We start from the raw sequence: 12,954 nt of genomic DNA, 5'->3' as shown, positions 1-12,954 counted from the left end.
TGATAGGAAATACTTGGGCTCGCAAGTAAGCCTAACCGAAATCAATACCAAAACAAGAGAAAACTGCTGTTTTCAGCAGAAAAACAGCAAATCGCAGCAGTTTTAGTGGAGAAAACTCAAGGAAAATGGAGAAAAACAATATATTTCACTAGTAGATTCAAGAACACAAACAAAGATACAATTTCCTTCAATCCGAGAGGAAGGAATGACTCTCCAAATCTCTAGCCGTAGCCTAGAGCCCAAGAACACAAACCCTAGATCTCCCAACCAAATTCAAATGCAAGATAATCCCCCCTTTTCCTCCTAACCTCCTAATTAACCATAAAGGAGTTTTACAAAATGTCTAAACAGCCCCTCGCATTCAAAATTTCCCTCCCAAAATTCTTCCCTGGCCCCTGTCGACTTTGCTCCCTCCGCTCGGTTCCGCTTGCTGGCTGCGGTTCCGTCGCGAGAAGACCCGGACCGGTCCGGGTTGGACCGGTCCAGCCGGCCCCTCCTGGGCCGGCGTAACAAGAGTTTGATCACACAATATATATTTGTAGATAAAGATGTACATCTTAATAGTAATAAAAAACAATAAAAAGAATAATTGCCTTATGAGAATATAGTGGAATTTGAAATGTGAGAGATTATTCATCTTTCAAGATAGAGATGCAATTAAACTCTTTAGTTGAGCCTAATGAGATCCAAGATAAGATGGATAGTTCCATTACAAAACTGCCATACAAGTTTAAGAAAAATCTAGAAATAGATCGTACACCAATTAGAAAATATGGTGAAATTATGTTCAAAATGTTGTTAAGAAAAATAAATGTGCTTTTAAAAATGAAAAAAAAAACTGAATACAACTACAACATAGAATTTTTTAAAAAATGATAAATTGAATACCGTTAAAATATATAATAATTATTAGAAACCTATAAATCATAAAAAGAGTTTAGAAAAATAAATCATAAAAAGAGTACATTATTTCATGACAAATATAATAGACTTTATGCTAAAGGTAAAGGTGAAACAAAGATAAACATGAATAGCTAATGCAAAAGATAATGGATCTGGAGATTCTGATCAACTTAAATGTATTAGAAGCGAAAATAACTGGATCTTAGTAAAAGAAAGAAGACATCAATGAATGATGAAAATACAATTTTGAGATATTATTTTCAATAAAATTTTAAATATTAAAATGATGCTAAATGATTACCGAGCAAGTAATTTGATATCATTATTTAAGAAAAAAAGATATAGTTAATAACAATAGATGAATCAAACTTAAGAGTCATACAATGGAACATAGACTTGGAAAAATTATGATCTTTCAAAGAATTGTTTTGGTTTCATACAAGATCTTCTATATAAACAATTTTTGTGTTAAAAATAATTAATAGAAATTTATATGGAGCACAAAGAATCTGCATTTTTTTATTGAACAAGAATTGATTGGGGTGCATCAAAGAAGAAAGGTTTTTGCAAAAGTTAGATAATGATCAAAGAAATAATTGTAAAGTGATAAAAGAAATTTCAATTATTACTGAGATACCATCAAGAATCAACATTGATTCCATATATTCCTGCATTAGTTATGGGTTATAATACTGTTATAGAGATGCTTACGAAGGATAATCAAAATAAGGTACCTTGGTTAAATATTTTGTCATGATAGCTCTAACGAAAGAGACAGTTGCAAATATATATATATATATCTAAAATAAAAAAAACAATTTTAATACAAAGGAAATAAAATGCTTAAGAGTATAAAGGGAGGATAAGGATTAGAACATATAGATTAAAATTGCTTAGAGTATAAAGGGAGGCCAAGGAATATTATAGGATAAGAGAATATCATGAAGATTAAAAATGTAAACTTTATAAAACTATAATAAGGTCAATTTTGTTTGGATTCGAGTACTGGGTAATAAAAACCATTGGTAGTTAAGATGAGTGTGACATAAACGAGAACATTAAGATCGATTTGTAACAGAACTAGGAACAATAAATCATAAATGATTATGTGAGAGGAAATGTTGAAGTGGTGTCTTCTATAGATATGGAAATTGAAAATAAAATTAGGTGATTTAAACATATATAACAAAGGGTAAATAATACAACCATCATATGGGTGAATTAATGTGTCAAAGGACTGTGAAGAACAAAGAATAAATGAATGCAATGTGGATAGAAGTTGTTCAAATTGACTTAAAAAAAATAGGTTTAATATTTTAGGTAACATTCAACAAGAATGAATGAAAAATTATTATTCATAAAACAGACCGAAAGAGTTGAGACAATGGAAAAGATGATGATGATGATAATGCTGTATAATAATTGCAATTCAATTGACGATAAGTCTCACTTAGAAATTTCAACATGAATGTTAATCTTTTAGGCCAAGTCCTCATGCTGCAACAGACCAAGTTTTATACACAGATTATTCTATGGTTCATTTATGGTAACCTGACAATGTTAACTGTAAATCATTTCATCCATTCCTTGAATATTTTTTAATATAAAAAAACAATTATGACATCAAAAGACGGCCAGATAAGTAATGTTGTTCAAGAATCCCTAAACTAATATTTATTTATTCATTTATTTTTCAATTTACGATGCATGTGAGTGAGTTTTGAAAGTTAATTGTTTGCATTTCACAAGCAACATTGACAAATATAGAATGTTACAAAAACATGTCAGTCGATCATAGAACCAATCTCATCGATCCCAGCATCAGACATTATGCAAGTCTGACTATTAGACATCTACAGTACACTTCAGAAGAGAACTTTAGCAAGACTGAATTTGGCAAAGAGATTTCTCAGTTATTCACTCACCTGGAGAGCATAGCCAACCATCTTTGAGAAAGAAGTGATGGTGACATGTTTTCCTTCTCTTTCAATCTGTTTATAAATAATATGTTATTAGACCTGAAAGTTAAAAACGTTTCTGCAATTACTTGGTTAATTTGTTATTAATAAATCATACCTTTGCTTTTCCAATAGGTAAGCAAAAATTTGGATCAAGAACATCTGCTGCAACTGGAAAAGACTCTCCATATCTGAAAATTTTCAATTTCTTCAGTCTCATTTCAGGCAAAGGTCAAGGAGAAGTTTCTTCAAGAAATTGAGCTACATACAAAAGTTCATTTTCAAGGAAAACAACAGGATCGGGGTCTCTTATAGCAGCTTTCAGCAAGCCTCTAGCATCTTCTGATGAATAGGGAGTAAGAACTTTCAAACCAGGACATGAAGCATACCAAGCAGAATAGCACTGCAATAAATTCCAAAGAGCCAACATAAATCATTTACCATTTAATGATCAAAAGATTTTGCAACAAGCAACATTGGATGAAACCTGTAAAGTGTCTCCAAACTATTATTTGAGGGCATCCACAAGACATGTTTCATTTGTAAATGTAGCAGGTAATGAAAATTGGATATATACATGGCACAAGATGGAAGGCAGCAATTCCATAACGATTCAAACCATCCAACCCCACCCTTAATATGAGCATGGAAGTTGATTTTATCCCTTCATGGCAGGTTTTAACAGAGAAGTCATAAACATAACTCATTTGTAGCTGCTTAGGGTATGCATTTAGTTCTCAACAAATCTCAACCCTACCTGAGTATATATTAAATAAAATGATAATACTATCTATAAACTAACTCCTTGGCACCCACCTTCCCTAACCCCAGCTTGCAGCACCCCTCTTTTTGCCTCATGTCATTCTTAATTGTAGGCCACCCACATTGGTAGTATCTTGTTGTTATGACTCTCTTCCCACGCTTATCATGGTCGTCTATATGTCACCTCCATGGAGCGCCACCTGAGCATCAGCACTTCCATCCATATCTGACTTGATCTCCGCACTCAATCAACAATGCCAATGATCCAACCGACTTATAACTCTCCTTACATTCTCTGGCTTCATATGTTTGGCCCACAACTCAAATCTAACCACACTCAATGTCTCTTCCTCTCTAGTTTGGTTTCAACTAGTCCAGGCTTGACTTGGCTGATCTTGGTTGTTGATCAAGCCAAATCTAGTTCTCATCCATCAAGAGTCATGCCCCAGCGCCCAAAAAGTCTTAAGCCAAGGGCCACCAACCTTTCACACCCATTATAGTCACTAACAACACTCTATCCATTGAATCTAGAATTGTTCGTAAATTACACCCAACTATACTAAGACTATTTACAAAAAAAACAGAGAAATAAAGAAAGAATCACTACAAGAAAAACAGCCAATACCGGCGGCCTTGACCGGCGGTTATATGGCGGCCTTGACCGCCGGTAATAGTGGCGGTCGTTTAACCGCCGGCTTTATTCTCGCAGGATGATTTTGTATGAGCTCGAGAAAGCCGTCAGTCCACTGGCGAGGGATCATCTTCAGGATCAGCCCACACTTCTGAGTATCACACTTGGTCAGATGTTGTTGGTGGAAGACAGAGGGGGAGGATATATGGCTTGGGTTCGCAGGGCTATGCTTATGAGGGCAGTTCTCCACCTCAGCATTTTATGATCCAAGTGGAGCTGAAGAAACTGTGAGTTAGAGGGTTGCAACATTGACTAGAGATATTGAAGAAATGAGAAGGGTTCAAAATGAAATGCAAGCTGAGCTGCAATCCTACATAATTGAAAATCAGAGGAAGCAAGAGGAAGAGCAGCGACGAACATCTCGAGACAGCGAGGATACAACTGAGGATTAGAAATATTTTATGTTTATTGTGAACTTGTTAATTTGTGAACTTCTGAACTTGTGAACTTGTGACCCGAACATATTAACTTTGTTTACATTTAATGTTTTGTTTGGTTGTGCTTATGTTTATATTTGTGATAGTTGATTGAATATAGCGGCGTGTTGCCCAAAACTAGTTGTTATATATTGCTTTATGTGCAAGTTTAGAATCTAGGGTGAACCTCCCTCAAATAGAAGGGATGCTGACAATTTTTTTTTGCAGGTGCTACAGGTTTCCGGCGGCTAACCGGCGGTTTAGCCACCGGAAACGACGATACCTGACGATTTTTAATGGCCGCCGGTAACTTTGTCAACCCGCCGGTATAATACCGGCAGTTACCGACGGCACCCGACGGTAATCCGATGAAAGACCGGCGATCCAGACCGCCGGTACTACCGTCGGCTACAACCGCCGGTATGACACCGGCGATGTACCGACGCGTGTCGGCAGTTATCTGACACTCGCCGCCCGCCGTAACCGCTGGCAAGCCGTCGGTGAATGGACCGCCGGTGAGCCGTCGGTAAAATGACCGGCGATGCAAATGCCGGAACACAGCCGGTACAAAGAGGGGTATTAACTGGCGGTCTACGCCGTCGGAACACCGCCGGCGAATTAGGCCGCCGGTAAAAACCGCTGGCGATTTTTTTCCTACGCCATTTTTTCCGGCGGTTCAAGAACCGCCGGTGTTACTGAAAAACGCCAGCGTTACCATCTAAACAGCCGGAAAAACTGTCGGTATTGGCTGTTTTTCCTGTAGTGAATGAAGAATTCTAAAATGAGAAGCTATAAGATTTCTATAAAATAAGCTTGTATAGAAAAGTGCATAAATTAAGCTCATCCCTTGACCCCTATTTATAGATTTGGATTGAGGCTCGAGTGTAACATAATTGGATACATACATGACCATACATAAAGTAAGAGAAAGGCACAATAATTGTGTAGCCCAATTAGAATATCCGCCTTAATGAAGTCATCAGCAAAGCTCCTAAGAAGTTGTTGGCTTGGTGTGTATAGATGGTCGAATAGTTGAGTAGCATATCAACATTTTCCCTTAAGAGGTCATTCTTCCTAGAGTACTCACTAGGACTGACTACATAGACCATACTTACTAGAGTCGATTGATAGACCATATGCGCTTGATTATGATGAATTCTCTACTTTAGGTGAGTTCTTTTGTAGACTGGCAAGTCTCTTTTGAGTAGAGAGTGAATTAGCTTGGCTTGAATTGGTCAACTTAGCTTGACCAAATCTACTTGACTTGAGTCAGGTTCATTTGGCCTGAACTTGATTTTCTAGATATTTTGACGTACACTGCCATTGCATGATCAACATTTGACAACTTATGACATAACATGGCATCTACCTAACAACAGCTTTGTTGCACCGATTGTCAATTGTTTCTTCATTTATGCCTCCTTCACCACTTGCCACCTTATTCCACGGAGTCATGCCACTATTCCAAACAAACATCACATGTTCATCAATCTAGTCATCCCAAGAACTCCTATTGTGTCACACGACTATAAATAGGCAAATTTCTCATAATTCAAAACCTTTTGATAGTTTTGGATCTTTTAGGAAATCTAAAGTTCCTAAACAACTCTTCTTCTTTCTAACTCTCTATTGAAAAAGTCCCATAAGCACTAGATGCTCAGTATTGTAAAACCTTGTAAAAATGGAAATTCTCTCTCCCACTACAATGGATTTGGGTTCAATTAAGCGAGGAGTCTTTTATGTTGGTTTAATTCTAAGTATTATGCTTCTCCTCACCATAAATAGAAGTAGCTTAGCTCAATGAGTTTCATATTTAAAGTCCAACTGGTTGGCAAATCTGGCTTTCACACCTATGGCAACATTTGTGATCATTGATTTAGTTGGATAGGATGCACTCCAATAGAACTCCACAACACACATGCAATCCATTTTTCACCACTCATTTCGTACAGATTAACTCAAACAGCAAGCTAAGTACATGTGAGCGGATTCATATGCAATAATGGATCCTTTCTAGTAGGAAACATAAGCATGTACCAAATAATGGACTAGAACATGTTGAGCATGTAATGAGCAAGCAGTCTGACAAATAGCAATGATCCGTTAACCTTCCTTGGCTCCCCCCTATAATCTCCAACCTTCAATCATCATTTGCACCAGACCGATATTTAATAAAATAAAAAAGTATGATGCTTTTGAAACTCGCTTTGGCTCTAACCTCTAGTGTGATGACACCCTACCAATCCTTAGACATGAAATGATTCTTTTTAGCAGATCATATCACTTTGCACTGCCCACTTTTGTCCCTCTTCCTTGATTCCCATTCCTAAATATGATTCAAGATATGACAACTAAAGATTATTATTTAGAAAAAAGTTTTGGGCATGAGCTTGACTTTTAAAACCAGATCCTGATATTAGGAGTGTCACCAGTTTGGCTAGCCAGCCATTTATTCATTATTTTGCCATCCCTTACACGGAAATGACATGACATGGACTAAATAATAGATGGTATCAGTAAGTTGTTTTCTCTTGTAAAATGGCTGTTATGCTTAAGAAAATTAGGCAGTTTTTTTAGTTTGAGGTTAAGAAAGGCCTTCTGGCAAACAACCTATAAATAGTATTTAGAGCACAAGATTTTGAGAGAGAGCGAGATAAATGAGGCATGAGATTGCTTCCCGGGAATGGAGTGATGTAGGGGTGATTTGGTTGCATGTATTTTAACTGTAAAGCTAAGATACACAAACGGTAGTGTCTGGCACATCGGACATGACACGTGTCAGACACGCCTCTGATACATGTCGGACATACCGAAGATGTGTCGGATTAAAAAAATATTAAAATAAATTGAACATGCATGTCTAAAATATTTTATAATTTTTTAAAAATATAATTTATTATATCTCATAGCCATGAATCAAATTTTTCTTTAGTAAAAATTAAAAATTAAATTTCTTATTTCCTCTCTATATCCCTAAATCAATTGCCTGCACTCAAAATTTCATTCCCTAAACATTCTTGATTTCTCTATAGCAAGTTGCAGCTAAGATTTCATAACAACACTCAATGTCATCTTAATATCAACGTCTAATAGCATCACAACACCAAAATACATTGACGCTTGACTCCAACAATTTCTACACTCACAATCATGCCCCTGTGCCATATCAACATATAATCTTTATCCAATGTCTTCATAACATCTAAGACCGACATTATTCGAGATTGATAACCGACATAGTCTTGGCATCACTGTCCAATACCCATTACACAACAACAATGATCGACTGTCAAGATCATTTCGTCCCCTCTCGATGCTTAATATAACATCGGCATCCAACTACCGACATCCTAATATTAATTATTGTAAGCACAAATCCTATTTAAATTATTTATTATTTCTCAATTATTCTTAATATTTTTCTTATTCAACTTTATTGAATTTAGAAAATATTAGAAATGATCTTTCTTTATTAGATTTAAATGAGAATTTGACTTTTAACATACCACAATGGCGAAAAAGTATTCATGTAACCGACCCCACGTAGTGGGACAAAGGCTTGATGATGTTGTTGTTGTTGTTGTAATTTTATACACTATTTTTAAGATATAAAAGTTATACTACATGCTCAACTCATGTTCGTGTCCTATATTTTCAAAAATTGACGTGTCTTATGTCCGTGTCTTATCGCCTGTGTTTCCATGTCTGCGCTTATGCATTATAGATGTAAAGTGAAAGATTTGTATTCTAGATTTTTTGGGTGTTTGATGCAAAGCAAAATAAACAAAAAAAGAGGATATTTTGATATATTTAAAAATTCTCAAAATGCAACCTTTACTTGTAAAAGGAATACCTATAAATAAGGCTACTTTCTTTTGCTTGCAAATCAAGTTCTATGCCTAACTCAAAACATCTCACTTGCTTCAAGAAAGTTCTTTCTAGCGAGAACCATCCACAAGCTTTCTTGGTAAGAACACTTGCCGACAACTGTTTGAGTAATCCGTCCACCAACTCGCCTGCATGAAACCCCCATCAAGACCTATGTCCTTGCATCATCCTTGCTTTCTTCTATGAGAATCACTGTAAAACTCATTATCCTTCCTCACCAAAATCATCTTCAACCTTCCTTGATGGCGATGGCAACGCAAGTAAAATAATAAGCGGAAGAAATTTTGCATGTCAATGGAGGACCAATCAGCTTTATTAAAGAAAGCTTTAAGGAGCATAATGTAAGCATCTCTTTGTGTTTCATTTGCACTTGCATGTAGTGTTATTAAAAGAACATTTTAAAACTTGCTTTAGCAGCAAACCGAAATAAAGAGGTGGCCCTATGCATCACTTGCATGTAAAGTACAAGCTCCCCACATGGCATGGGCGTCGTGATGCTTTGCAGCTTAATGTTGAAGCATTGCGTATTCAACTCAGGATTAGAACAAAATCCTAATTTATATTTTATATTTCATTCCAGCATTTACCACAATAATTATGGCACTAATGTTTGCTTCTCCTTACCAGTTCCCATAGTTATAAAGTATTGCTATCTCGTTCTTTGTTCTCTCTCGCTATAGCTAGTCACTTCTTGGTGGCTTGCCCACTAGCTTCTCAATGACTCATTACCACATTCTTGATTCATGCTCTCTGTTTAAAATTGCGCAATAAGAGGCGCGCCTCTGCGCAATTCCTCCCAAAACCTCAATGAAGCCTACGCAATTCCATCTCTGCTTGAGGCGTATGCCTCACTGTGACTGAGGCGCGCCTCAGAGGCGCAATTGCGCAATTCTTAGTGAGGTGTACGCCTCATGGCAATGGCCCCACTCACTTAAAATGAAATGTTTTTCTCCTTCTACCCGAACCGCAGCAGCTCATCTGAAATCTCCCCATCCCGCAGACTCTAGTTCGCAAAATAGAGGCCACCCGCACCGTGCTGACCTCCTTCCCGCCGCTTCTCCCGCCGGCGCCACCTCTCAGAATTTGAATTTTGAAATTCAAATTTCAAATTTGAAACTTGCGGAAGGAGGGATTGGACGGGTGGGGAAGGTCGTCGGCAAGGTGGCCGGTCAGGGCCGTGGGAGTGGCCGGCGGCGGGCTTCCAAGGGGCGGCGGCAACTAGGGTTGGGAAGAGATTTTCTTGTGGTGTAGGAGAAGGACGATGGAGGTGAATACGAAGGAGAAGATAGAAAACCTAACCACGAGCCGCGGACTCTTCCAACGACTGGTGGGCCTTGCGATTTGCTCCCCTTGAGCTCTCTCCCTTCTCAAGCCCTCATGCAAGAAGAAGAAGTAGAAACACAAATTTTTTTTCATTCAAATCTTCATTAGTCTATTACAAAGCATGAGACCCCTATAAATAGGTCTCCAAACATAAGGAAATAAAAGTACTCAAATGCCCTTTGGGCTACAATAAGACAACACTCTCCATAGGGGTAAACTAGGAAATAAAAAAAATGCCAACTAAATAAAACATAAAATACATAAAAAATTAAAGGCTCTGAATCGTAGCCATCGATCGGCGCTGTCTCCGGCGATACACATGCTTGAATCTCTAATCGATGTCCACATCAATACTAGATTTCACCCTAATGAATATTTGCATGGTCATTGCACGTTGGTTGTGGAACCAATGAAACTGTGGATTTGCTAAACCACAAAAAGAAATTCACTTCTTTTATAGTTTCTTTGTCACTTGCTGATCTCATGATTATGCTTCCATTTTATTATAAAGATATAAAGAGAAGTCGCAGAGCAAGTTATTTACAAAGATGGAGTGTATTATAGGATTAATATAGAAAATATTTGAACACAAATACATAGGTTTTGTCCAATTTACACAAACCACATGTTCTTGTGATGTCCAAGGGTGCTCACAAAGTTTAAAAAAATTCTTTCCTGAAATATCCGACATGACTTAACATCCTCTAAAAGTGTGCTTTCTCAGGGTAAGGTTTAATAGCAAAAATATTTTGGGTCAAACCTACATGCATAGTGCTTGATAATGGCAAGAACAAAAACTATTTTGGCGTATAATATAATAACGACGTATTCAATACCTGTGAATGTTGGGCACCAACACCAGCAGCAGCTCCGTTTGGTCCTCTGAAGACTATAGGCACGGAGAGCTGGCCTGAAGACATATAGTTTGATTTTGCAGCAGAATTGATAATGTGATCGATTGCCTGCATAACAAAGAAAATAGAAACACAAAATGAATCTAAAATCTTACTTCTTCTATAGTTAAACATATGTAAATAATCATAATAAAACACCATGGCAAAGCAAAGAACAAATAACATACATACCATACAAATAGCTCAATGAAGGGACGATGAGACAAAATCCAAATATTCTAACATTGATGACGAAGTCAAAATGAGACTGATCTTAGGGAATTTAATTAAAAAAGGTTCAATAATACTAACCATCAAAACAAATTTTCCAAGAAACTCTTAGTCAACTTCAAAACCAAATCTCCATAACCATAGATTGTCCTAAAACTTCTATGATAATCTATGTTGCACCGATACGGATACGACACGATACGGATACGGGACACGCCAATTCTTAAAAATACAGGATACGGAAACGGCGTGGATACAACATTATAATATATAAATAATACATAAAAATTAAGAAATTAATCAGAGTGTAATATTTGAAATGACAAAAAAAATGAAATAAAAGTAAGCATTAAATATTTAAATGTCTAGTACATCAACAAATATAAGAAGATAAATTGTCCAGCACATGAAATTTCAACTATTCAATAGAAGGAATGATAAGATTAGCTTCTTCAGTGGTTTGTCTTTGAGTTTCTATATCATCTTCAATAAATATCATAGCTCCTAATTCAGGCTCATCAAGTGAAAGATTAGCAATTTCTAATATTCCCATATCCTCAAGAGATTCAAATCCATCTCCAGCAACATCCCACATCCTGTTGTCTCCTTCCATATAAATTGGAGTTTTCCTTGAGAGAAGCCGAAAGTTTGTATGCACGTAAACTAAATTTTCAACCCGTTGTGGAGTAATTTTATTTCTCTTCATTGATTGGATAAATGAGTATGTGCTCCAATTTCTTTTACAACATGATGAGGATGAAACTTGGCCAAGCAATTTTATGGCAATTGTTTGAAGTAGAGGTGCTGAAGCTACATGTATAATCCACCACATTTTCGAATCAATTCTCCACATATCACATAATGACTCTTGTTCACCAAAGTCCTCTAAATAATCAAAAAATTTAGCAAGCTCAATATTGAAACTTATTCTCTCCTCCTCATTTGGAAAATAACGCTTTAAACATATCTTCCTCATATTTGAAATTTCTAAATCTTTCTATGGAGAAACTCTTTGAGGATCCTCTTAAAGCCATTCTTTAGTTGAATATCTTCAAATAACATTAAAATGAAATAATAAAAAAAGTTGAAATTACAAAACAACAAATTGTGAATTCATATTGAAAAATATTAAAATTTACCTTGGATTTAGTGAGTGAGCCAAGCAATGTGAAGGTGTATTACTTTTGCTCCACATATCTTCTAGAATAGCATAAATAACATCCCAGAAGCTTGAGTCTTCATGAAGTGTCTTCCTCTCATGTCTATACATAATTTCGTTTACTTTGGCTAGCATTGAATCCCACATCTCATAAATGAGATGTAAACAAGACTTATCTGTATCAGCTACTCTCAACATCTCATAAATTGGGTCTGTAAAATTTATGATATATTCAATCTCATCCCACCATAAATCATCTAAAAGCTTCTCTTTTACATACCTAGCCTTTCCAACATCATCTTCCCTATAACAAAACCATTTGTCACTAATCACCATAGCTTGGAGAGCATTTTTTATTTTTTTGAATCTTCTCAGCATCACTATAACTGAGGCAAACCGAGTTTCAGCAACTACAAGCATCTTTAAATTAGAGAAATCATTGAACATAGAGAGTCTCATGGAGTGATTCATAATAAAATTTCTAATTACAATTGCATCTCCAGCAATCACTGTGATCCAATGACATTCATTATAGGTGATTTCATTTGCATTGGTATTCTTAGCTGCACAAATGTTCTTCAAAGCAAGATTAAGCGTATGCACAACACATGGTGTCCAGAAAATATGAGGATATGCTTGCTCTACAAGTAGACTTGCAGCTCCCCCGAAATAATTTTTTTTTGTAAGAGTAATTTTGAAGTGCTGTTTATTTTTAAAGTTGTTTTTATGG

General features: G+C 36.3%; 1 protein-coding gene across 2 annotated transcripts in view; it reads right to left on the bottom strand.

The window, feature by feature from the left end:
• Positions 1–2,828: 2,828 nt before the first annotated feature.
• Positions 2,829–12,954, bottom strand: part of LOC110103462 (pyruvate dehydrogenase E1 component subunit beta-1, mitochondrial) — a gene marked incomplete at its 3' end in the record, with an annotated part of 13,850 nt that continues 3,724 nt past the window's right edge. For both annotated transcript variants that reach the window (XM_028700137.1, XM_020832197.2), the window contains 4 exon segments: positions 2,829–2,894; positions 2,980–3,052; positions 3,131–3,264; positions 10,778–10,903. In XM_028700137.1, coding sequence (XP_028555970.1) covers positions 2,829–2,894; positions 2,980–3,052; positions 3,131–3,264; positions 10,778–10,903 — 399 coding nt within the window.

The sequence above is a fragment of the Dendrobium catenatum genome, unplaced genomic scaffold (assembly GCF_001605985.2).
Source record: "Dendrobium catenatum unplaced genomic scaffold, ASM160598v2 fragScaff_scaffold_1456, whole genome shotgun sequence".
NCBI lineage: Eukaryota > Viridiplantae > Streptophyta > Magnoliopsida > Asparagales > Orchidaceae > Dendrobium > Dendrobium catenatum.
The sequence above is the reverse complement of the archived record's forward strand: the minus strand, read 5'-3'. Positions and strand labels throughout refer to the sequence as shown.